This window comes from Thamnophis sirtalis, unplaced genomic scaffold (genome assembly GCF_051295495.1).
Source record: "Thamnophis sirtalis isolate CommonGarterSnake01/CBP01778 unplaced genomic scaffold, rThaSir2_p1.2 scaffold_9, whole genome shotgun sequence".
Lineage (NCBI taxonomy): Eukaryota > Metazoa > Chordata > Lepidosauria > Squamata > Natricidae > Thamnophis > Thamnophis sirtalis.
Window position 1 is genome coordinate 920,372 of NW_028261389.1, and position 26,345 is coordinate 946,716.

Sequence of the window (26,345 nt, forward strand, 5' to 3'; positions counted from 1 at the left end):
GTGCAGTACTGCAGGCCACTTCAGCTGACTGCTATCTGCAGTTCGGCTGTTCAAATCTCACCGGCTCAGGGTTGACTCAGCCTTCCATCCTTCCGAGGTTGGTGAAATGAGGACCCGGATTGTTGTTGGGGGTGATATGCTGACTCTGTAAACCGCTTAGAGAGGGCTGAAAGCCCTAGGAAGCGGTATATAAGTCTAACTGCTATTGCTATTGCTAAGAAGCAACAGATGGAAACGCATCAAGAAGAGAAGCAATACGGAACTAAGGCGAAACTCCCTTAATCAGTGGAACAACTTGCTACCAGAAGACGTGGATGTCCCATCACTGGAGGCTTTTAAGATTGGACAATCGTTTGTCTGAAATTGCATAAGGTCTCCTGCCTGAGCAAGGGGTTGGGCCAGAAAACCTCCCCAGTCCCTTCCAACTCTGTTGTTTTGTGCATCATGGCCTCTTTGGTGCCATCCAGTGGACGTTCAGATCTTTGCAGCCCTGACAGAGCAGCCAGTGAAGACACAACCTTCAGGGATCCCCTCCACCATCCCATTCCCATGCCCTTTCTGGCAGGATCCTCCATACAGAGGGGGGTGGGGGATTGCAAACAAATCAGTTTTGGGGGTGGGAAAATGGAGGTGAGGCCAAGCAGATTCAACAACCTGCCAATTAAAATGAGACGGATGTGCAAGAAATCATTGTGGCATCCGAGGAGGGTCCTTCGTAAGAGATACCCTTTTCCCCTTAATGCCAAGTCTAGTCATGCAGAAGATTTGGGGGTCTTTGGATTTCAACCGTCTCCTGGCTCTGCAGAATGAAGGAGGCCAGTCATGCTAGAGAGAATTTATTTGACCTCCTGGCCCATCAGGAGGAGCAAAGTCAGATCCAAGGTAGAAAAAGCATCCGTGAAGCGAAGGGGGGCAAAACAGAGATTTTGGCAGGCAAGGGGGGGGGGCTTTGTTTCTTCTCCAAATTTCACCAGGAGTTCACTGTCTCTGGAGCAGGAGAGATTTGCACTAGGACGAGCACTGGCAGAAGAACGGACGCAAGGATGCACACTTCTCGTTGTTCCAGCTCTTGTAACCTGGACAGCAAAATAAAACGTTTGGTTACTCATTTGCAGTGACTTTCTGAGAGTCCCAGAAGGTCTTTTCAGTGGCTCCTCCCTCATTTGCTGGGGACATGAAGACACCACAGGTGGAGAACCACATCAGCTAAAACGGGCTGGGGGCTCAGCAGGTTGTTGCAACCAAGATAACTTACTTAGCTGTTCGTGTTCTGTTCTGTTCTGTTCTGTTCTTTTCTATTCTTTTCTATTCTATTCTATTCTATTCTATTCTATTCTATTCTATTCTATTCTATTCTATTCTATTCTATTCTATTCTATCCTATCCTATCCTACTCTACTCTACTCTACGCTATTCTACTCTACTTTATAGCAATAGCAATAGCAGTTAGACTTATATACCGCTTCATAGGGCTTTCAGCCCTCTCTAAGCGGTTTACAGAGTCAGCATATCGCCCCCAACAACAATCCGGGTCCTCATTTCACCCACCTCGGAAGGATGGAAGGCTGAGTCAACCTTTGAGCCAGTGAGATTTGAACCGCCGAACTGCAGTTAGTAGTCAGCTGAAGTGGCCTGCAGTGCTGCACTCTAACCACTGCGCCACCTCGGCTCTTTACCCTACCCTACTGTACTCTGTTCTATTCTATTCTGTTCTATTCTATTCTATTCTATTCTATTCTATTCTATTCTATTCTATTCTATTCTACTCTACTCTACTCTACTCTACTCTACTCTACTCTACTCTACTCTACTCTACTCTACTCTACTCTACTCTACTTTACCCTACCCTACTGTACTCTGTTCTATTCTATTCTTTCCATATTCCATTCCATTCCATTCTATTCCATTCTATTCCTTTCCATTCCTTTCCTCCCCTCCCCTCCCCTCCCTTCCCTTCCTCTATTCTATCCCACCCCAGATTAAGATGTAGCTCGTTTATTTATTTGTAAGATGATGGTCCTATAATCATTGGTACATAAATGTTGAGCTTTTGAAGGAATGGGGGCTTTCATTCTTGTTGGCCCGAGGTCATCGGTTGCCAAGCGTTGAGCCTTCCAAGGTTCCTCAAATGGATCCACTTGTTGGAAGTGCATCCTCCCCTCCCCCCCCTCCCCCCCACCTTGGCTTACCTGATTCAGCCCAGAGCTCAACACAGTTCTTATTTGTCTGCTTGTTGTCAGGTTTTCCTGATTTCCAGGACTCGTAGCTGAATTTGGAGCCATCACTCCACTTCCAGTTTTCTTTCTGTAATGATAGGGAAACTACGATAGCGAAGGAGAAGGTGGAGCCCAGGGCAGATAGAGAACAGTTGGCAGGTTTCAAGGATCAGAGCAGAGAGACAACCAAGCCTCCTTTTCTCCATCTGTCTAGTCAACTTCAGTTGATCCAGAACAGCTAAATAGGATTAAAGTTCATGAATTCTTGGATAAGTGGATAAATTCTTAGAAAAGTGGTGTCACAGTGATTAGAATAGCAGTTATAGCAATAGCAGTTAGACTTATATACCGCTTCATAGGGCTTTCAGCCCTCTCTAAGCGGTTTACAGAGTCAGCATATCGCCCCCAACAACAATCCGGGTCCTCATTTCACCCACCTCGGAAGGATGGAAGGCTGAGTCAACCCTGAGCCGGTGAGATTTGAACCGCAGAACTAGCAGTCAGCTGAAGTGGCTGCAGTACTGCACCCTAACCACTGCGCCACCTCGGCAGTGGTTGCAATACTGCAGAATGCAGTATTGCAGGCTCATTCTGTTCGATGCTGACCAGGTCAAGGTGTCAACTTGTGATGCATTCCTGACCTGCTCTTGAGTTGCCATGATCAGCGGGGTGGGGACTCGAGCCTCGCAGCTGCATCGAGGAACTTGCACTTCAGTCAAAACAAAGCACATTCCAGCCAGCCACGTCAAGGTCATCTCCAGGGGTACCCAGAGTGGCCGGAGGGAGTGACTTCTACAACCCCTAAAATTGCTTCACTGGGGAACGTGGCTGATGACACACCTTGGGGGGAGGGGGAAACAGGGGCAGAGCCAAGGCCCGAATTAAGTGAGGTCAGAGTTGGCTTCACTTGGTTCGTGCTGACTAATAAACAACTGGGCTTCAGGCTCAAGGTTTAATTAGGGTATCGATTGGGACCCTGACACAAGGTTGGCTCAGCCTTCCAGCCTTCCGAGGTGGGTAAAACGAGGACCCAGATTGTTGTGGGGCAAGAGGCTGACTCTGTAAACCACTGGGAGAGGGCTGTGAAAGCACTGTGAAGCGGTATATAAGTCTAAGGCTTATATACCGCTAACCTTTTTGCCATCGTATGCCAAACCATGCATGCACCTGCACCCATAATGCAATGTGTGCTCACACGACCCCCGTGCCCCACCCCCCATTGTGCATGCACACACAACCCCCCCCCTGTGCTCCCCCACCCCCCATTCATGTGTGTGTGTGGCTCCCCTGCTCCATTTCGGGCCACTCTAGTAGGCCTCCCTGCAGCCTCCTGGGACCAAACGTGGGATGCAGGGGTGGGGTGAGATGGTGGCACCCCCCGTGCTCTCCTCGCCACTGCACGCACGATACCCCCTGCACATGCTCATGCAACCCCCCCCCCCCAGAGACCCGAAAATCAGCTGACCAGCAGGAGGTGCAGGTGCATGCTTGGTGGAGGTGAGCTGGGGCCACGGCTGCCATGCCCAGAGAGAAGGCTCCGCGTGGCATAGGTTCCCCCCCCCATGGGGCTCAGGGCGGTTGCTATGAAAGGCCACCTTTCCCGTCAATGTTGCCAATCCCTCTGCCTCCCATCGTAGCCCCCACAAGGGCTCTTTCTATGCCCTTGGAGGAACACGGAGCGGCACGTAGGTCTAAACGCCATTCTTAAGTGCTGTGAGTGACAATCAGGAGAAAAAAAAACACCCCAGAAGAACATTGCCTGGAGTCGTTTGTGAAATCACCATTTCGCCTGATGCCCAAACACGGAGGAATCCCTGGGGGACACGGGGGGCTTCTGAAAGATCAGCAGAGTCAACGTTTATGAGCCGTTGGATCAGAATCCACCAGCAAAATCCCAGGGCTACGGATCCCTCTTGGAAGCTGGAAAGCCTCCTGGAGACAGTGTGTGCGTGTGTGTGTGTGTAGAAGACTTGGGTTTAAAAAGAAAACAACCTTTGTGTTCATAAAGTCTCCAGGAGCTGAGCTCAGTTCCAGGGAAACTTCCTCTCCTTTGTACAGCTAGTCCTTGATTTATGACAGTCATTTAGACATTTAGCCACCATTCAAGCTACGACAGCACTGAAAAAAGTGACTTGTGGCCATTTTTCACACTACGGTTGCAGCCTATCCCATTCAAAATTCAGAGGCTTGTCAACTGACTCACAGTGATGACGGCCACCTTTTGCCACCTTCTGACAAGTAGAGCCAATGGGGAAGCTGGACTCACTTAACAACCATGGGACTAACTTAACAACTCCAATGATTCACCTAACAACTGTGAGAAGCAAGGTTGTAAAATGGGGCAAAACTCCCTTAACAAAGGTCTCAACATAAATTCTGGTCATAAAGTCAGGACCACCCACCGCATTTTTTGGAGTATAAGACGCACCCCCCCATAAAAGAGCATGGAAATTTTGGTGCGTCTTATACACCAAACACAGTCATTTTTGGCTTCCCGAAGCCGTGCCACTGCATCCCATTTTTGTAAAAAACAGGCGAAAAACGGGCCATTTTTCACAAAAACGGAGGCTTTTCTTGCCTTGCCCCAGCCCTACTGAAGCCTGCAGAGTTCTGCTGGGAGCTGAGGGAAGTCAAACATTTTTTTTCTTACCTCTTCGAAATTGTGGTGCGTCTTATAGTCAGAAAAATGCGGTATATCTGAGCCAGCCTTTTGCCATGATTGAAAATAAGAAGAGAGCCAAAGGTGGAAGCCTGGCGGTAGCCAACATGAACCACACCTGCGCAAAATATAAAAACGGGGAGCCGCCCTCCCAGCCTGGGCCTTGCAGTCCCCAAAGAGGGCTCCCTGAAGGCCACGAGCAACAGAGAAGGACTTACATGCGATGGGCGGCTCAATCCAATCCAGATGTTGGCCTTGAATTTCTGAGAGAGGTGGACGGCCATGTCCTCCGCCTCTTCCTTGCCGTCGAGGGAGGCAAGATGGCAGCCGTGGTCGTACTTCTTGCAGTACTTCTGCCAGAGAGCGACAAGAGGGAAAGGCCAGGTGGGTCAGCAGAAAAGGAAACCCCTCCTTTGTGTCTCCCTGTGTGGGTTCTTTGTTGCCAAGGTGGCGCAGTGGTTAAATGCAGCACTGCAGGCTACTGCTAGATCAGCAGGTCAGCGGTTCAAATCTCACCGGCTCAGGGTTGACTCAGCCTTCCATCCTTCCGAGGTGGGTAAAATGAGGACCCAGATTGTTGGGGGCAATATGCTGACTCTCTGTAAACCGCTTAGAGAGGCCTGAAAGGCCTATGAAGCGGTATATAAGTCTACTGCTATATTGTGCGTGTGAGGGGGGGGGGAAAGGAAAGCCTTCCCCATGGTCCTGGCCACCACCATGGCTTTGTTGAACATCGCAAGTGTCCTTGCTGGAGTCTGCAGCTCTCCAACAATTCCTGACTTAGATTCACGAGTTAAACTCAACCAATCAATCAGAAACAGCTGGAAGGGACCTTGGAGGTCTTGTAGTCCAACCCTTTGCTCAATCAGGAGATCCAATTACCTCCAATAGACCGATTAGATCCCACAGATTAGGCCTCCTCCGAATTCCATCCGCCGGCCAGTGCCGGCTGGCGACTACCCGGAGGAGAGCCTTCTCTGTGGCTGCTCCGGCCCTCTGGAACGAACTCCCCGTGGAGATTCGAACCCTCACCACCCTCCAGGCCTTCCACAAAGCCCTTAAAACCTGGCTGTTCCGACAGGCCTGGGGCTAAAGAGTTTTTGCCCCCCTTCTCGAATGGCATGGTTGTTGTGTGCTTTTAAATTTTGTATTGTTCTGTTCGTCTTTTTTATCCCCCTGTCTGTACCCCCCTTCTCTGATTTGAATTGTGAGCCGCCCTGAGTCCCCTTCGGGGAAAAGGGCGGCATATAAATGTAATCAATCAATCAATCAATCCTATACCATTTCAAACAAGTGACTGTCTAGTCTCTTCTTAAAAACCTCCAGAGATGAAGAACCCACAACTTCTGGTGGCAACTTCTGTTCCACTGGTTAATTGTCCTCACTGTCCTCAATTGTCCTCACTGTTAGGAAGTTTCTCCTCAATTCCAGGTTGCTTCTCCCCTTGATTAGTTTCCACCCATTGCTTCTTGTCCTGCCTTCGGGTGCTTCGGGAAATAAGTTAACGTCCCTCCTCTTTGTCCCTCCTTAACGTCCCTCCTTTTTGCAGGATTTGGGTTTGGCCAGTCTAGAGAAAAGAAGGATTAGGAGGGACAGGATGGCAGCCTCTCAAATACTGGAATGCTGCCATCCTGTCCCTCCTAGTCCTAATCTTTTCTCTTGACTGGCCAAACCCAAATCCTGCAATCGTTCTTCGTGTATTTTAGTCTCCAGGCCTTTCATCATCTTAGCCGTTCTTCTCTGCACTTATCATTTTACAGGCGAGGGGGGTCCGTAGATGCCACTGAGAGATCAGGAAATTTATTGCCTAAACGATTGTCACTCAAGATCCGCAATGACCAACCCACAGATTCTGCCCATGAATAATTTGTAATTTAATTTAATTCGTAATTTAATGAGCTTATATGCTGCCCAATCCAGGAGGACTCCGGGCGGCTTACAAACACGAGATAAAATAAAATAACAAATAGGGGAAAGACAAAAACAGTTTAAAAAACACAACATACATTAGGCTTAACTTAATGAAAACCTAGGCCAGTCCACAGTCCACAGAATATTTGCATTTCAGGCTATCCTAAAAACCATGAGCTTCGCTACCTATTCGTGGACACAGCCTCGTGTCTCTCCACTTCAGAGGTGGGTTCCTACCAGTTCGCACCTATTCGGTAGAACCGGTTCGTCAAATCTACTGAACCGGTTAGAAGATCTTCCACCAGTGGACCCGGAAAGCAGACCACTCCTACAGAAGAGGTTCCAAACATTTTTTGAAACCCACCACCGGCAAGGATCTTGTAACTTGACAGCTTTAAGACTTGCATGCTTCAATGCCAGAGTTTCTGAATAGCCACTTGGACCGACCTAAGTACTAATTCATAATTTCATATCCGGCCACATGGGCGGCAAGCCACTCCCACAAAGGAGGCCACACCCACAGAGTAGGTTCCAACAATTTTTGAAACCCACCACTCACACACACACACACAGAGACTGACACACAGAGAGAGAGAGAGAAAGAGAAAGAAAGGAAGAAATAAAGAAAGAAAAAAGAAAGAAAAAGAGTGAGAGAGAGATGAAAGAAAAAAAGAAAAAAGGGACAGAGAGACAAAAGGAAGGAAGGAGAGAGAGAGAGAGAGAGAGAGAGAGCACATGGCCGGCAAGCCACTCCCACAAAGGAGGCCACACCCACAGAGTAGGTTCCTAAAAATTTTGAAACCCACCACTCACACACACACACACAGAGAGACTGACACAGAGAGAGAGAGAAAGAGAAAGAAAGGAAGAAATAAAGAAAGAAAAAAGAAAGAAAAAGAGTGAGAGAGAAATGAAAGAAAAAAAGAAAAAAGGGACAGAGAGACAAAAGGAAGGAGAGAGAGAGAGAGAGAGAGAGAGAGAGAGAGCACATGGCCAGCAAGCCACTCCCACAAAGGAGGCCACACCCACAGAGTAGGTTCCACTTCACCCCAACCAAAGGACAGAATAGGAATTCTTTATTGGCCAAGTGTGAATGGACACACAAGGAATTCGTCTTTGGCGCATAAGCTCTCAGTGTACATAGAAAGACACGAAAAGGTACATTGGTCAAGACTCATAAAGTACGGTTTGGAGTTAAGAGTTGGGCCCTGGCTGGCTTCCTCCTCTGCCTGGGCTAGGAGATTCACAGACACACAAGGACCTCTGACCTCTGCCTCTTCCCAGGTCTTGGCTTCATCGAAGACCTTGTAGCAAAAGCTGCCGCTGGAGAACCATTCGTTGGGACAACAGCCCTTGGCTCCTGTGTGGGAAGAGAGGGACCCCAATGAGAAGATGCCCAGCAGGAGGAGGATAAGTCAGCTCAGTCTGCAGAGTGTAAGCGGAACCTGCAGAATTACAAACTTTCTGGATAAATTGAAAGTGACTTGGGTGATGGGCGCAGAGTCTGAATTTTGGGTTAGCCTCGGTTAATTTCCCGGAAATGGCATGTTTTGTGTTCATCTGTCACTTCTGTTGATCTATCAGAGCCAAGGTGGCGCAGTGGTTAAATGCAGCACTGCAGGCTACTTCAGCTGACTGCAGTTCTGCAGTTCGGCTGTTCAAATCTCACCGGCTCAGGGTTGACTCAGCCTTCCATCCTTCCGAGGTGGGTAAAGTGAGGACCCGGATTGTTGTTGGGGGCGATATGCTGACTCTGTAAACCACTTAGAGAGGGCTGGAAGCCCTATGAAGCGGTATACAAGTCTAACTGCTATTGCTATTGCTCTGTCTGTCTGTCTGTCTGTCTGTCTGTCTGTCTGTCTGTCTGTCTGTCTGTCTGTCTGTCTGTCTGTCTATCTATCTATCTATCTATCTATCTATCTATCTATCTATCTATCTATCTATCTATCTATCTATCATCTATCTATCTATCTATCTATCTATCTATCTGGGTGAAATGAGGACCCGGATTGTTGTTGGGGGCAATATGCTGACTCTGTAAACCGCTTAGAGAGGGCTGACAGCCCTATGAAGCGGTAGATAAGTCTAACTGCTATGGCTATTGCTATCGTTTAGGGAGCCGTGCCAAGCCAGAAAAACTCCTTCGAAAACCAGATTAAGATTTTGCACACTTAATGTTAATGGAGGATTTTATAAATAAGCAAATGAAATGCCAGCATGTGGCTATGGATTGAACCTTGGTATACTTAAGGATTAAGGATGTTTAAACAACCGTAGTCAAATAAAAGTGGAGGTATGATGATGTTAACATAGTAAATATTTGAGTTAAGACAGTTGAATTGATATGAATTATATTTGATGACGGTGGAAGAGATGCACAAAAGCTTTTGTGTAACCAGCTGATATACTTTTTACAATATAGGTTTGTTTTGAAAATAAATAAATAAATAAAAATTAATAATAATAATAAAAAAAAAGATTTTGCACACTTAGAACCAATGGGGACCTTCCTGAGCCAGTCAAACTGAGCAACAATTATCCCCACTTTAGCTACTAGCAATAGCAATAGCACTTAGACTTGTATACCGCTTCATAGGGCTTTCAGCCCTCTCTAAGTGGTTTACAGAGTCAGCATATTGCCCCCAACCACAATCCGGGTCCTCATTTCACCCACCTCGGAAGGATGGAAGGCTGAGTCAACCCTGAGCCGGTGAGATTTGAACCGCCGAACTGCAGAACTGCAGTCAGCTGAAGTAGCCTGCAGTGCTGCATTTAACCACTGCGCCACCTATCTAGACTACTGCAACCTGGTCAATGTGAGGCTACCTTTGACAGACTCCTGAAATTGCAATTGCTGCGGAAGGCATCAGCCAAGGTATCGAGCAGTGCAAAGTATGGGGGGGGGGGTCGCCTGGGTCTGTCCAGAAGGATCTCCTGGATGATCCAAACATCTGAACCCTAAATGGCTTAACAGCTGATTATTTGTGCCACTGCCCCCACCTGCCACCCATTGCCCAGGAGTTGCCACTCTTCAGGTGCCCCTCTGGATGCTCAGCTCTTACTCTGTGAGACAAGACCAACTTTTATGTGTCAAATCGCCCATGGAGAAGGCCCCGCATTTATTTTAGTGACACATGGATGCACCTTTCTTGCAAAAGTCTTAACTTTTAATTTCTTCTGTATTTCGACTGTATTAATTTTGCTTAGTTTTTGCATTGTTGCAAACAGCCCCGAGTCCTGGAGCCGAGAGATTAAGACGGGATCCAAATTGCACAGGAAGCCAAACAGGAATAAAAGCAACTTCAGTGAGAGGATATTCGGGGGGGGGGGGGGATTAAATCAGGAAGGGGTTCCTATGCAAGAGGTTTTCCAAACAGGAGACACCCAGCTCGAACTCACCACTTAGGGAGAGGACCATGACCAGCAAGGCGAGGCTGAGAAAGGAGAATCGCCCCATGGTCTTCCTTCCTTCCCTGCAGAGAAAAGGGGAGAAGGGGAAGGGAGAATGAGATGGGTGGGAGGGTCCTCAGGAAGGGCCACCCCACATCCAACCTGGGACCAAGTCTCTCTCCCCCCCCCTCAGTTTCTTTGGCAGTTTTGGACTCGCCCAACTGGTTCCTATTTCTGCCTCTTTGGCCATGCAACATCCTTGGGTCACAGTGGATCCTGCTGTGTAATGGGGAGGGGGCTTTCCTTAGAAAGGCTCTCTCTATATCCCCCAAAGATCCCTTCCTCCCTGCCTGAGGGACCCTCCTGCAGACCCCCTGATGCAACCTGGACATCCCTTGCAGCCCCCTGCAAGGGGTCCCTTCAGGTGGAGAGAGAGACAGGCAGAAGCAACCTAGTGCGGGGGGCCTCCCCTCGCAGGTGCCCACAGGTGGGAGAGCCCCACTCACCTGTCCCTTTGCCTCCGCAGGTAGCAATTCTGCTTGATGGCACCTCCAGGCTCCCCTCCAGCAAAGGGAGCAGCAGCATTTATAGGCAAGGCAGGGGGTGGATTTCTTTGGGGGGTGGGTGGGAATTTTTGCCTAACAACCAGGATGTAGCTTTTTTGCAACAACTTTCAGCAACAGGGCTAAGCACAAATAAGTTGCGTCCCTGGGGGGTTTGGTCAGATGTGTTTTATTTACTTATTTAAAACATTTACAGAGCTGCCCATCTCCCAATCAATGATTAAACCAACATCAACAATAAAGCAACATAACCCTGTGGAGATTCGTACCCTCACCACCCTCCAGGCCTTCCGCATAGCCCTTAAGACCTGGCTGTTCCGACAGGCCTGGGGCTAAAGACTTGCGGCCCCACTTCGAATGGTATGATTGTTGTGTTTTTTTAGCTGTGTATGGTCTTTATGTTTTGTAACTTTGTTTGTTTTTTTCCCCCTCCCTTGAATTGTGAGCCGCCCTGAGACCCTCTCAGGGAAAAGGGTGGCATACAAATAAAGTAAATTCAAATTCAAATAACTCACGAGCAAAAAAAACCTGGCATCAACCTGAAGCTTTCTTCTGCACGCAGTCCCTCCTCCAGTCCTCTGTCCTGGTGGGAAAGTCTTTCTGATTTTTGGAAGGCCGGCAGAGCAGGGATCTGCAGAGATCCAAGGGGAAAGGGACTCCCACAGGACAGGGGCTGCCATAGAAAATCCAGACTTTCTAGACCCCATAATGTGTAATATTTAAGGGAAGGGAGTAGGAATTGGCTCTCCTAACTGAAAGGATGGGTAGAAGTCTGTGGACATGAATTTGAACCCTGGGCCCTATCTAACAAAATGAAATTCAATTGAGAGAAAAGCAAAATCTAGGCACCCTCCCCCCCCCCAAAAGTACGGATATAGATTGGGTGAAACCAGGTTTAACAGCAGTAACTATGAAGGGGATCTTGGAGTCTTAGTGGAGAACCAGTTAAATATGAGCCAGCAGTTTGTGGTGGCAGCCAAAAATGCCAATACAATCCTAAACTTCATTAACAGAGGGATGCAATCAAGATCAAGTGAGGTACTAATACCACTCTAAAAAGCTTTAGTAAGACCACACTTGGAATTCTGCCTCCAGTCTTGGTTGCCACCATGTAAAAAAGACTGCAGAGAAGAGCAACGAGGAGGATTGGGGGACTGGAGGCTAAAACATACGAAGAACGGTGGATGGAACTGGGCATGGCTAGTTTAATGAGGAGAAGGACTAGGGAGGACATGATAATAATCTTCCAATATCTCAGGGGCTGCCCCAGAGGGGAGGGGGTCCCGCTATTTGCCAAAGCACCTGAAGGCCGGACAAGGAATAATGGATGGAAACTGATCAAGGAGAGATTCAGCCTAGAAATAAGGAGAAACCATCAACCCATGGAACAGAAGTTGCCTTCAGAGGTTGTGGGAGCTTCATCACTGGAGGCTTTCAAGAAGAGGCTGGATGGCTCTCTGTCAGAAATGGAGTCTCATGCTTGGGCAAGGAGTTGGACTAGATGACCCACAAGGTCCCTTCCAACTCTATTAACCTGTTAATCTAGACATCCTTTCTCAGTGCCATCGGAGGCTTTAAAGGTAACAACCGGCACCTGGAAGAAAACCAGGAGGCTACCCAGCTTATGCCACCTTGGGGTTACATGGCCCCGTGACCCGTCAAAACCGCGGAGGACAAAATCGCGATCGTCGAAAGCGCGCGTGTGGCGTCATCACAGCGCGACGAAAAAAATTAAAAATTGAAATAAAATTAAAATTAAAGTAAGCTGATTCACATAAAGGTAAGGGTTAGGGTTAGGGTTAGGTTAAGGGTTAGGGTTAGGGTTAGAGCGTTAGCATTACATTTAGCGTTAGGTTAAGGGTTAGCGTTAGGTTTAGCGTTACGTTAACAGTTAGGTTTAGGGTTAGGTTTAGGGTTAGGTTAAGGGTTAGGTTTGGGGGGTTAGGGTAAGATTTTCGCTTTATTTTTACATTTTTCGATCACAGTGCGATGTTTTCGTCGCGCTGTGATGACGTCAAATGCGCGCTTTCGTCGAGCGCGATTTTGTACTCCGCGGTTTTGTGGTGGAACCACATGGCCCGACCTAGGACAATCAATCATTGTGCATGTTGTTGCATTCTGGACTAGGTGAACCTTCTGGATAGTCTTCAAGGGCAGCCCTACGGGGAGCCCATTGCAGTCATCCAAACAGGAGGTGACCAAGGCCTGAGTGGCCATGAGCAGAGCCTCCCGGTCCAGGAAAGGGAGCAACTGGTGCATCGGACAAATGTCTGCAAAGCTCCGTCCATCCAGGGAGCCTCCCCCTCCCAACTCCAGAAGCTGGCCCAGAAGGATGCTCTGTGGCTGAGCGCATTAGAAGCCACTGAGAAGTCCTGGAGGCGGAGAATAGCTGAGCACCTCCCATCCCAAGCGCTCCAGAGGCCATTGGCTGATTTGACCAATGCCATTCCATGCTGCATCCGGGCCAGAATCACAAGGGCTTTCCCAGAAGTGGGACAGATGCTGCGTGGACCTTCACCAGAGGAGAAGACAAGTTCGGTCCTGGCAGAAATTGATAGAGAAAGAAAATTTTTATCACACACCTCCACAGTCCAAACCCAATTAACAAGTAAAAATCAGCCGAAGCAACGCAATCGTCAGCCAAAATACGCCTTACCCAGGAACAATAAAACTGCATAAATATCAACTTTCTTGATGTCTTTACTCTTTGACAGAGGGTTTTTCTTCTGGGGCAATAAAAATGTGATTAGCAAACATTTTACAAGCTACGACATGTTTCCTGCACAGTCGAAAAACCTGTGTCCCTGGTTATCTGCCTTCATAGGAGCATTGCAATTGCTTGTAGGTTCTATGAGGCTGTATGTATGTATGTATATATGTGGGTGTGGGTATGTATATCTCTATCTCTATCTCTATCTCTATCTCTATCTCTATCTCTATCTCTATCTCTATCTCTATCTCTATCTCTATCTCTATCTATCTATCTATCTATCTATCTATCTATCTATCTATCTATCTATCTATCTATCTTGACTTTAAATATATACCTTTCTCCCTGGCTCAGCTGATAAGGAGAAGAACTCTGTGGCTTAATGGTTAACACATCTGCCTAAGATGCAATACAGCACAGGTTCTAATCCCAGTAAGGGTATGGCTAGCTGATGAGAGCTAAATTGCTTGAAATAGATCTATACTAGTCTCCCTTTATTTATTTATCAGCATAAATACAACACACACACACACACACACACACACACACATATGGAGAGGGAGGGCGAGAGAATTGTATTAAATTTCAGATAGAAAGTTAAAATACACAATTACAACAAAAAGGGAAAATTAGGGAGGGGAGGACAAGAAACAAAATTTAAAAATTGACACAAAAGCAACAATTACATAAGAAGTAAATCCCTTCATTATGGATATAACTGTAAGGTACGATATGTTCTTCTTCTGAGGGATGCAGTGGCCCAGAGGTGGAGCTCTCGCTTCAGGAAGCTGTGAGTTTGATCCTAGGTAGCAGGAGATATTTCTCTCTTTGGGTGCAATGTGTAAATTGCCTGCTGTGAACTCAGCATAGGCATCAGGAAGGGCATCCGGCCAGTAAATGCTTGAGCTCCTCACCAATGCAAGAGATTACAGGGTTGTTAAAAGAAAAATCAAATACGGTCTTCTTTTAGCTTAACAAATAATAGATGCAAAATTAAAATCTAAAAGGTACTGTGCCCCCAAAGCAAATAAACCAGGATTCCTGCAGTGCTCTTTAGACAGAATGTGCCAGTGGGGCTCTGTTCCCCACTCCTCAATAAGTGGCCACTTCCCTTTCAGTGGCAAGGAGTTTCCAATGCCCATGTTCCACTTGCAAGTTTAAATACCAGAAAGATTTCCCTGTCACTGCAGTAGAAGATCCTTCGGGTTTTGATGCCAATTCCGACACTTGGTGGAATCCCAGAAAAGGCAGGTCAGGTACAGTTCAGGGAGGGCGCCCCCTGCTGGTTTGCGGTTTTGTGGTTTTCCTCTTGGCTAGCCAGAGAGAGAGAGGGGTGGGTGGGTGTGGGTGGGTGGGGGGAAGGATCCTTTTCAGCAGGAAAGGACTAAAAATACTCTCTACACCGAGTCATCCAGGAAACAATCAAGCCATATAAAAGGAAGCCACCAAAAGCAGGAAGTGTTCCTAAATGATTGTGTAAACTTCCGTTCTCTTTGCCCGCGGCTTTGCGAAACTGACAGATGAGCCCCAGGCGCAGAGCAAGAAACCCCCGACAAGAGACTCTGCTGGGAGCATTTTGTTGTGAGCAGTCTTGTAGGACACGCGTGATCTTGTGCCAAAAGCGAAAAACATAATCCGTCAAGCATGAACACGCCAACCTTGGGGAAGAAATAGCAAAGAGTATAGGAGCCGAGGTGGCGCAGTGGTTAGAGTGCAGCACTGCAGGCCACTTCATCTGACTGCTATCTGCAGTTCAGCGGTTCTAATCTCACCAGCTCAAGGTTGACTCAGCCTTCCATCCTTCCGAGGTGGGTGAAATGAGGACCCGGATTGTTGTTGGGGGCGATATATGCTGACTCTGTAAACCGCTTAGAGAGGGCTGAAAGCCCTATGAAGCGGTATATAAGTCTAACTGCTATTGCTATTGTTTGTTTTGACAGTATAATTCTGACAGTCCAGCAATTAAAAGGGACAAAGTCAGAATGTAGCAAATGTAGCAATGTTTGCAGTAACAGTGTGCCGGGTTCGCCCCCTCCTGCACCTCAAAAATGATAAGACCACCCCGAAAACAAGGCCAAGTGCTTATTTCGGGGGGTCAAAAGAAGAGAAGACTCTGCCCTATTTTCGGGGAAACACGGTATTAAGCTGTTCTTGTTCTGTGGACGTGTGAAGTTAGGAAAGTTGTTTCCTAACTTCTTAAAGAAAAGCCAGCTGTATAGGTGTGGACTGGGTGGAATTTGCCTTAAATGCAAGTAATTGTGAGAGGGATCCTGGATTCCCAGTGGACGATCACTTTCATATAAGCCAAGAGTGCAGGTCAGCAGCCAAGAATCCAATGCAATCCTGGGCTGCATTAATAAAGAGAGAGAATTAAGATCACATGAAGTTTTAGTGCCGCTTTATAAAGCCTTAGTAAGGCCAAACTTTGAATACTGCACCAGTTCTGGTCACCACAATGCAAAAAACAAAAACAAATAAATAAAAGAATCTAGTCATGAGTCCTGCATCCAGTTCTGGTCACCCCAATATAAAAAAGATGCGGAGACTCTGGAAAGAGTGCAGAGAAGAGCAAGAAAGAGGATTAGGGGACTGGAGGCTAAAACACATGAAGAACGGTTGCAGGAACTGGGAATGTCTCGTCTGATGAAAAGAAGGACCAGTGAAAGCAGTCTTCCAATATTTGAGGGGTTCCTACAAAGACTATTTTCCAAAGCACCAGAGGCCAGATGAGAAATGATGGATGGAAACTGACCTAGGAGAGAAGTTGCCTCCAGAAGTTCTGGGATCTCCATCCTGGGAGGCTTCCCAAAAGAGCCTGAAATGATAAGGAGGTCTGTCTCCTGCTTGAGCAGAGGGTTGGACTAGAACAGTGTTTCTCAACCTTGGCAACTTGAAGATGTCTGGACTTCAACTCCCAGAATTCCCCAGCCAGCATTCGCTGGCTGGGGAATTCTGGGAGTTGAAGTCCAGACATCTTCAAGTTGCCAAGGTTGAGAAACACTGGACTAGAAGACCTTCAACTTCGCTATTCTATATTCTATGCTTTTTGTCCTGTCGTGCGCGTTGATCTTAGAAGTGCAAATCTCCTCTTCGGTGTGAGGTTTCATGAGGCACCAGGGATGGCGATAAAAGATTTCCCGCATTTTGAGAGAATCCCTTTTCCTGCAGAGACCTCTTTAACCAAATGCAGCCCAAGTACTATATCAATGCAGGCGGGGAAAAAAGTTTAATTGTTTCTCTCCATCTTAGTTTGAGGTTGTGCTTGATATGCGACCTGGCTGGGGTGGTGGTGTAGGTGTCCAAGGGGATTTTACCATTAAATACCCCCACCCCCCATTTTTGCAGGGCCAAAGGCTCTCGGTCTCCACACAGTAACAATGGTTTATAATGATTGTTAACAGCCATACTTTGAGTCAGTTGAGCCATCCTAAGGGTATGTCAGCCCTTCCTCATTCAAAGATCAGGAAAGAAAAACTTAGGTAAGCTAAGTCTGATTATTTAGGCGCAAAAGCGAGTAATATATTGTATAATTCATTCCCCTCCCCTTGGAGTCCCGTGCACAGTCCAATCATAATTCTCCCAAATGTCAGGTGGGAGATAACGTCGAAAGGCATCACCAGGATGGAATGGTGGTTCCGTTGGCCTTGGCGGGAAACTCCCTTCCTCCACATGGTCAGTTCAAAATGTAGAATCTTCCTCCAGCACAACAATGATTCCCCTCCCAAATACCATGCCCCCCCCTCCCCGTTTCAATGGCAGCCGAAGCAGCAGCAAAGCGGAGGCTGACAGAGTGGCCTGTTGTTTGGGGGCTTTGGGAGACATCTCCTGATCTGCCCTAGGCAGACGGGTAGGCACTGGACAGGGGAGCAGAAAATATAATTATTCCCCCCTCTCCCGATTTTCCTTGTGGAGAAGATGGTTGGGAAAAGAGGTTGATTTACATAGAAGAAAGCATCGTAGCATCAAAGGAGGGTCTTTCTTAAGAGCCACCCTCCCCCGGTTTAATGCCAAGGTCTGCATTCTGGGGTCATCTGGCTGGGGAATTCTGGGAGTTGAAGTCCACAAGTCTTAAAGTTCCCAAGTTTGGACACCCCTGATCTAGGCAATCGTAGTTGATCTGGAACAATTAAGCAAGGTTTTAACTTGGTGAATGCTTGCATAGGTGAGGATCAGAAGATCCGGAGAATTAAAAAAAAAACAGCTCCGAAGAAAACTACCTTTAGGTGTCCATGAAGTCACCAGCTTAGCTTGAGAGCCATCTTGCCTCATACCCAACTTGGTAACCGCCCTGGCCGATACTGGTTGATACCAGAAAGGCTCAAAATCAAAGATCCCTTGTGTGGGAGACCCCCAGCCAAACTCGGGGGATCTAGATCAAGGGGGAAGGAATGAACCCCACCACCTGAATGGCCCACCAGAGGTAACTCTGAGGCTCTGGAGGCCATTCAATGGGCCAGAGAGAGGAAGTCAGGCTGAGAAGGGAGCTGAGTGTGAGAGAAGGCTTGGAGGCTGAGATGGGGGGTCAGAGTGGGATCCCTTAAAGGCAGCGATCAGTTCTTCATCTGGGCAGGAAAGGTCAGTGAGGGGAAGGAGAGGCAGGATTGGAGTAAATCACGTTTTCCAGAGGTTTTGTCCAAGGCGGGAGCTTCTGGCAGGGAGGTCCCTACCTTCTTAGAATAGAGTTAGAATAACTTTATTGTCACTTTGAATGTACACTAATCGGCATACATTAAAATGAAATTTCATTGCATACAACTCTCAAAGGGGCTCCACCTCTAATATACATCACATAACAGTGGTGAAATTCATTTTTTTAAATTATGGGTTGTGTAGGCGTGACTTGGTGGGAGTGGCAGGAGAAGGATACTGCAAAATCCCCATTCCCTCCCCACTCTAGGGGAAGGATACTGCAAAATTTGCATTCCCTCCCCACTCCAGGGGAAGGGTAATGCAAAATCCCCATCCCATCCCCAATTCCAGGGGAAGGACACTGCAAAATCTGCATTCCCGTCCCACTCCAGGGGAAGGATATGGTAAAATCCCCCTCCCCTCCCCACTCCTGTGGGAAGGATACTGCAAAATCTCCATTCCCTCCCCACTCTGGGGCCAGCCAGAGGTGGCATTTGCCATTTCTCTGAATTACTCAAAATTTCTGCTACCGGTTCTCCCGAATCTGTCAGAACCTGTAGAAGGGATTGATAATATAAACGATAGGAAGGACCTACCTTCTGTGGATCGTTCAGTCCAATCCAGACATTTCCCTTCTCTGTGAGACAGTCGGAGAGGTATTCAGCCAAGTCAGCTGACTCTGCCAGGCTGTGGATGGAGGCGAGGTGGCAGCCTGGCTTGTGTTTCCTGCAGAACATCTGGGAAGAACAACAACAGAGAAAGGGGCCTTTTTTTCACCAGACAAGGAACACATCTGTCTGTTTGTGCATGTGGGAAAACAGGAGGGATCTGATTGTACAGTCCCGGCTACCATCTTTGTTGAATCCCAAGAAGTCCTTGCTGGAGTCTGCAGATTGTAACATGGGTAACTAACCTAGTCAAGTCAGGACGTGGCAACCAGAGCTTGTCCGTCAGGTTCTGCTTAGCCACAAGAGGAGAGCAGAGAACTTGAGTGATGGACTTTCATCCAAACTCAAACTCCAAGGCAAGGTCTTAAGACGATGCCTGAAGATGACAGCCAGAGTTGCCAGTGTAAGATGAGGAAATCTGACACCCACAAGATAGTCACTCAACCTTGAAGCTCAACCCTACCCAACAGATATTGGCCACGAAAGCCTAGATCAGTACAAAGTAAGAACAATTAACCAGTGCAACCAGCTTCCCGCCAGAGGTTGTGGGTGCTCCATCACTGGAGGTTTTTAAGAAGAGACTGGACAATCATTTGACTGAAATGGTAGAGAGTCTCCTGCTTGAGCAGGGGGCTGGACTAGAAGACCTCCAAGGTCATTTCCAGCTCTATTCTGAATTTGAATATGAATTTAGTCCATATGATACTTGCATTTTGGATTATTCCAAGATTATGTCCTTTGCTACCTTCTCATTTCCTATTTATTGAATTTGTTTGCTGCCCATCTCACCACATGGCAAGACTTCTTGCACCCATCCAGATCTCCCTTGATGGGTCTTCAGCCCAGCCAGAGGGTACTTGGGTCTTCCACAAGGCTCTACTGCGTCTTCTCTACTTGGACTATTCATGGGCATGCGGCACTTCTCACCTCTGCGTCATTCCAGGTCTTGAGTTGATCGTGGAGCTTGTAGCAAAACCCATTCATGGGGAGCCAACCCTGGGGACAACAGCAACCTTTGGCACCTGTGTGGGAAGAGAGGAAGCCCAAGGAGAAGATGGCCAGGAGAAAAGGAGGAGGAGGAGGAGGAGACCTCTGGGTCTTCAGGACATTCTCAACCTCCTGAACTACAAACATCTTTGACGACAATAAATTGAAACTGATTTGGTTAGATACAGCAACTGGATTTGTAAATTGTCCAAAGTTTGTTTAGGGTAAGCCTTGATTAATTTCCTTGAAACTGCATGTCTTGTGTGAACCTGTCCCCTTTTGGATGGTTTATCATTCAGTTGGTGTGTCATTCATAAACGATTTAGACTAGGAGATAGAAAGGGAACTCATCAAATTTGCAGGTGACACCAAACGGGGTAGAATCACCAACGCTCCAGAAGACAGGCTCGATATACAGAATCCAAATTTTCAGGAGGCAACTGGACTTTCTTGTTTTTCTTTGAAGACGTTTTGCTTCTCCTCCAAGAAGCTTCCTCAGCTCTGACTGGATGGCGGGGAATGGAAGGACGGGTCAGTCAGAGCTGAAGAAGCTTCTTGGATGAGAAGCAAAACGTCTTCAAAGAAAAACAAGAAAGTCCAGTTGCCTCCTGAAAAAAACAAACACCTCTGGGACAACCGTGGCCTGGAGGCAATGTTCCCTCTAATTTTTTTTCAGTGTGTGTGGAAAAGTATAGTGTTCAAGCAGCACATTTTCATGCCTGAGCACCTGAATTTTTTTTAGCCATAATTGCCATCAGAGCAGATGTTGAGAGGGGGGCAAGGAGGAAAAGGGTCCCCTCCCTCTCCCTCAGACCACCAGGAAGGAAGGGAAGGGAGGGGGAGGGAAAGGAAAGAAATGGGAAACAAGAAAAGGAAAGGAAAAAGGAAAGGAAATAGAAAAGAAGGAAAGGAAAAAGGAAAGGAAATGGGAAAGAAGGAAAGGAAAAAGGAAAGGAAAGGAGAAAGGAAAGGAAAAGAGAAAGGAAATAGAAAAGAAGGAAAAGAAAAAGGAAAGGAAAGGAAGCCTCATGGATGGTCAGTGTGAAACGTCTGTGGTGGAAATAAATGATGTGGCCCTGAGGTCAGATGGGCCTCAATGGGCCACTGAGGAAAAGCCGAGGATCTTTGGAGTAGGGATGGTGTTGATGTTGTGGATGGATCTAAGCCTTCAAGGGAAGGAGTTGCTGATTTCAATGAGGAGGACATGCAAGGGAGCCTCATCGCAGCATCAATGGATGGTCCTTCTGATGAGACCCCCCACCCAACCACCCCTTTGAGGCCAAGCCTTGCCATGCAGAAGAGTCTGGGGTCTTCAGCTTTAAACCTCCACCATCTCCTGGGTCTCCCAAATAAACAAGGCCAGTCATGCTAGAGAGAATTTATTGGAGGAGCAAAGTCAGATCCGAGCTACAGAAAGCATCCGTGAAGCGAAGGGGTGCAGAGCAGAGATTTCAGCAGGCAGGGGGGCTTCGTTGCTTCTCCAATGTTTAACCAGGTGCTTCTCTGCCTCTGGAGCAGCTGAAGGAACTGTTTGCACTAATATTTGCACTGGCAAAGAAAAGGTCGCAAAACTTCACAATTATCATCATTCCACTGGAGATACCCTGGGTAGGAAAAGAGAAAGATTTTCAGGGACTCCCTGGGAGCATTTCTCAGGGATTCTCCCTCATTGGCAGGAGGACATGGGGATAGCACAGAGGAGATATATATATATGTCAAAGCACCTGGTATGCCAAAATATGGTGGGGGGGGGAGAGAGAGAGAGATTTAAGAGATTTAAGCTAGGAAGCACAAAATTCAGATGTCCTGTGACAATGGTGGCCTTTCCAAGGGAGGTTAAGGGGGAGCTTGTTCGTTTTATTATGAGTTGATGGTCCTGTAATGATTTTTATATCCAACTCCAATTTATGGGAATGGGATGGGATGAGAGGGATAGAATAGAACAGAACAGAACAGAACAGAACATAGAGCAGAGGAGAGGAGAGGAGAGCAGAATATAATTTTTTATTGGACAAACTTGATTGGTTACACAAGGAATTTGTCTCTGCTGCATAATCTCTCAGTGTATATATATATAGAAGAAGAAAGTGATAGGACATATGTAATAGATCATAGTTACAATCATTAATCATAATATGTAACAAGAAGAGGTAAGTCATAGATACCAACAGGAGAAGATAACAGGAAAGATGAGAAGGATGAGCCAAAGAGAAGGATAATACTGTGGAAACACCATAGGGGGAAATATCTTCAAGCATAATCAGTGGAATTAGGAGTTTGGCAGAGTGATGGCATGAGGGAAGAATCTGTCTAGTTGTTCCAAAGGTGCTTTTTCAGGAGGCAACTGGACTTTACTGGTTTTCTCTTTGAAGATGTTTTGTTTCTCATCCAAGAAGCTTCTTCAGCTCTTAGAGGATGGAGGGGAATGGAAGTTATGATGCTTAATGTTTGTTAGGGTGTTGGTTATAAGGTGGGCGGCTACAGATCCATTTTAAACAAACAGGCAAACAGGCAAACAGAGGCCATGAGTGGCCATGGGGTGAAAATTCCAAGATGGACCCACTGAATCCTCATTGCTGGAATTGCACCTCAACCGTCTCACCACCATCTTGACTCACCCGTAAACTCCACAATCTCAACGCAGAACTCTTTGTTCCCAAAGTGATCGGGCTGATCTTTCCTCCAAGGTAGGTAGTCAGTTTTAGATCCGTCTGTCCACACCCAGTTGAAGTTCTAAGATGAGAAAGAAGCCATGTTGGCCAATTGAGGAAGAGGCTCTTCAGGGCCCAGGTCAGAGAGGAACGTTTTCAGGTTTTAAGGATCAAAGAGAACATCTCTCTCTCCATCTCTCCATCTAACTTGATCTGGAACAGCCAAACTGAGTTAAAATCGGTGAATGCTTGGGTGGGGGATGATCAGGAGATCCAGAGGGAAAAATAGAACCCAGAAGAAAACTATCTGGAGTCTCCATGAAGCCACCAGCTCAGCTTGAGAGCCATCTTGCCTCATGCTCAACATGATGGCAGCCCTGGAAGATATTGATTGAGCCCAGAACAATAAACGGGGTCAAAATCAATGAGTTCTTGGGTGGGAGACCACCAGCAAAACCCCAGGACTATTCGAGACACTAAGAAACTGAAAGGGAAGGGAAGCAAGGTGGTAGCCTGGCTGGAATTTCCTGCAGGACATCTGGGGGAGAAGGAGAGCAACCACAAGGAAGGGTGTTGATTCATCAGGGAGGAAGCAGGTGCGCTTGTACTGTGCAAGTGAGAAAAGGGCGGGGATCAGATTGCATGGTCCTGCCCACAATCTGGACTTTGTTGAACCCTGCACATCTCCTCACTGGGGTCTACAGCTCTTGGTCAGTTCTTGGCTTAGATTCACATTTCATCAGTCACAACCTGACATGCCCATTGCTTCAGAGAAAAGGCAGTCTGAAGATGTGACCACAGCTGAATGGGCCTTACCCTTCAATCAATCAGAATGGAGATGGAAGGGACCTTTGAGGTCTTCTAGGCCAAACCCCTGCTCATGCAGGAGACTCTAGACCATCCCAGACAAATGGCTGTCCGGTCTCTTCTTAAAAACCTCCAGTGATGAAGCACCTACAACCTCTGGAGGCAAGGAGTTCCACTGGTTAATTGTCCTTACTGTTAGGAAGTTTCTCTCCTTGACGAGTTTCCATCCATTGTTTCTCTTCTTAACTTTTGATGCTTTGGAAAATAAGTTGACCCCCTGTTCTTTCTGGCAGCCCCTCAAATACTGGAACACTGGTATCATGTCCCCACTAGTCCTTTCCCCCCTCAAACCATACCCACATCCTCCTCCTCCTCCTCTTTCTCCCCCCGCCCTCTCCTCAGCTAAGAATAGCTAGGCGTGGTTAAATTTGAACATTTGGATAGGTGGCAATCATGAGATCCAGAAATAGAAAAATATCCTGGGAATTCAGATGTTTGGGTGTTCAGTTTTTGGCAAAAGGGTCCCTTTCTTCCCATCGGAGGATCCTTCAAAAGGTCCCTTGGAAATAGTAAATATGGATCTGGGAACATTATCAGCAGAAAGAGACCTACTTTGGTTGGATCATGCAGTCCAACCCAGACATGGGTTTTGGTTCTGAGATAGTCATTGAGGTACTCGGCCAAGTCATCTGACTCTGTCTTGCAGTGGATGGAGGCGAGGTGGCAGCCTGGCTTGTGGTTCTTGCAGAAGGTCTGGGAGAAGAACAGAAGAAGACTTTTGGGCAAAGAGCAGAGAGCTGACTGAAGGGTCCCAGCCACCCATCTTCATTCTGTTGACCCTGAGGATGCCCTCGCTAGAGTCCACAGCTCTTGAGCATCTCCTTACATGCTCACCTGTGAATAAATCGTGAATGTATTCATTGGTTAAAATCTCAGATCCCCATCGCTTCAAAGTCAAGGTGGTGCCCAGATGTCTGAAGAGGCCAGCCAGAGTTGGTGGCAAAGCCTCGGGAAGTCTATTGTCTGGAAGGCCTTCACCCACCACTGCATGCTGGCCATGAAAGGCTCTCCCTGTACGAAAGCCCATCTATCTTCCACCGAGACCTGAATCCCAGGCTCTCCTAAAATCATGGTCTTTGCTGAGTTTTCACACACCCATCCAGGTCTCCCTTGGCTCTGCCTAGATTTCCCCTCTGCCTGAACTAGGAGATTCACAAGCACACAACGACTTCTAACCTCTGCATCCTCCCAGTTCTTTTGTTCCTCTAAGACCTTGTAGCAGAACCCAGCCATGGGGAGCCAATCATGAGGACAACAGCCGCCTTTGACTCCTGTGTGGGAAAAGAGGAACCTGAATGAGAAGAAGACCAGGAAAAAAGGAGGAGGAGGAGGAGGAGGAGGAGGAGGAGGAGGAGGAGGAGGAGGAGGAGGAGGAGGAGGAGGAGGAGGAAGGGGAAGAGGAGCAGAAGCAGGAGCTGGGTCTGTAGAGGAAGCCAAATGAGAAGATGGTCAGAAGAGGAGGAGGTGGAGGAGACAGCTGGGTCTGCAGAACAGGCGTAGTCTGCTGAGTTGCAAAAGTCTTTCATGAAAATAAATTGAAAATGATTTGGATTACAGACACAGCAGCTGCATTAGCAGAATGCCCAAACCTTCGTCACAGGCAGCCTTGATTCATTTCTTTGAAGCTTCACGTCTTGTGTGAACTCACCTCTTCGAGAGAGGGCCACGACCAGCAAACCGAGGCTCACAAAGAGGAATCGCCCCATGGCCTTCCCTCCTTTCCTGCAGGGGGGAGCAAAGAGGGGCAAATTGGAAGGGGCAATGAGAGCTGTTCTAGGGCCCCATCAGAGCCCCACATCCAATCTGGCACCCTTGCCTGAGAGTCCCAAATGTTGTCTTGCAGATCTGCAGTCGCTCAGTTGGACCCTGTGTTTCCTTCATGGTCAAGCAACAGGTGTGATGGGAGCCCAGTGGCTCTCGTCAAATTGCCCCACAATGTCTGGGGTGGGGGTGGGTTTCCTGAGAAGGTCTCTCAGAGGAAGACCTCTCCCGTAGAAGAAGAAGAGGTCCACCTCTTCTCCAAAGCTCCTGAAGGCAGAAGCAACGGATGGAAACCAATCAAGGAGAGGAGCAACCTGACAGTGAGAACCATCAGTGGAATGTCTTGGCTCCAGAGGTTGTGGGTGCTCCAACACTGGAGGTTTTTAAGAAGAGACTAGACAGGCATTTGTCCGAAATGGAGTCTCTGCTTGAGCAGGGGGCTGGACTAGAAGACCTCCACGATCCCTCCAACTCCCTCATTCCGTATCCTGTTATTCTCTCCCAGAGATTCCCAGGAGATCCCTTGTTCTCTGCTATAGGGATCCCCCTCCAGATTTCTTGCTGGAACCTGGACATTGCCTGCAGCCACCTGGAGGAGGTCCCTTCAGATGGAGAGAGACAGGCAGCGGTGATCTCACGCAGGGGCCTCACCTATCAGTTTCTGCCCAGGTGGGAGAGCAGCACTCACCTGTCCCTAGGATGCTTCCTTTCAACTCTGGATCCTCGTCTGGGGTGTTGAAGCCCAAGTAGACACCTCGAGGTGGAGAATGAAGCAGGATGATGTTGCTCTGTGTAGAAGGAGGACATGGTCAAGTCCTTTATACCCCCAAACCAGAAAACCCACAAACGGAATATCAGGGTGTCAACGTTGCCCTCTTTCCCCATATATGGCTTAAACTTCTCTGGCAGTTAAAAAATGCAGAGAGACGTGTGCATAAGTTGGCCGAAAGCTTTCATCATATAACTGTCATTCCAGCCAGCTGATACGCTTCATGTGCTTAATTTAGTAATATTTTAGCAATATTTGCAAGGCTGTGGTTTGACTTTTTCCTGCCCACCTTTTCTCAATTCAACTGGTGATCTTCATTGTGTCACTTAGGATTGTTCAATATGGGGTTGAATTTCCCATGGAATCAACGGAATTCCCATCACTGGGATGGCAAAATGGCTTCTGGATTCTGGGATATTTAGGAGTGGACACTTCAATGACCATCTCAGAATTTACCCATGTAATAAGATTATGATCGTTGGGACTATTAGTGAGAATCAATTCATGAGTTGGGTCACCCAAGAGGACTAGAACTTACCGTCTCCTGGTGATTGGCCCAAAGTC

At 47.5% G+C, this 26,345-nt stretch overlaps 1 protein-coding gene across 1 annotated transcript; it reads right to left on the minus strand.

The window, feature by feature from the left end:
- Positions 1-820: 820 nt before the first annotated feature.
- Positions 821-24,957, minus strand: LOC148043948 (C-type lectin lectoxin-Thr1-like). Its single transcript, XM_087722490.1, has 8 exons — positions 24,900-24,957; positions 24,428-24,522; positions 23,804-23,944; positions 22,352-22,466; positions 19,674-19,768; positions 18,675-18,815; positions 2,190-2,304; positions 821-1,076 (listed from the first exon to the last, which is right to left on the minus strand). Exons 1-8 carry the CDS (start codon positions 24,955-24,957, stop codon positions 1,009-1,011), a joined length of 828 nt encoding a protein of 275 aa, XP_087578616.1. The 3' UTR covers positions 821-1,008.
- Positions 24,958-26,345: the final 1,388 nt, after the last annotated feature.

Excerpts from the sequence above, each read along its gene's own strand:
- LOC148043948 (XM_087722490.1), bottom strand. The coding sequence starts at position 24,957 with ATGGGGCGATTCCTCTTTGTGAGCCTCGGTTTGCTGGTCGTGGCCCTC. Across the intron at positions 23,945-24,427 it reads AGAACTGGGAGGATGCAGAG|ACCTTCTGCAAGAACCACAA; the intron begins GTTAGAAGTCGT and ends TTCTTCTCCCAG. Across the intron at positions 22,467-23,803 it reads GACTGCATGATCCAACCAAA|AACTTCAACTGGGTGTGGAC; the intron begins GTAGGTCTCTTT and ends TTCTCATCTTAG.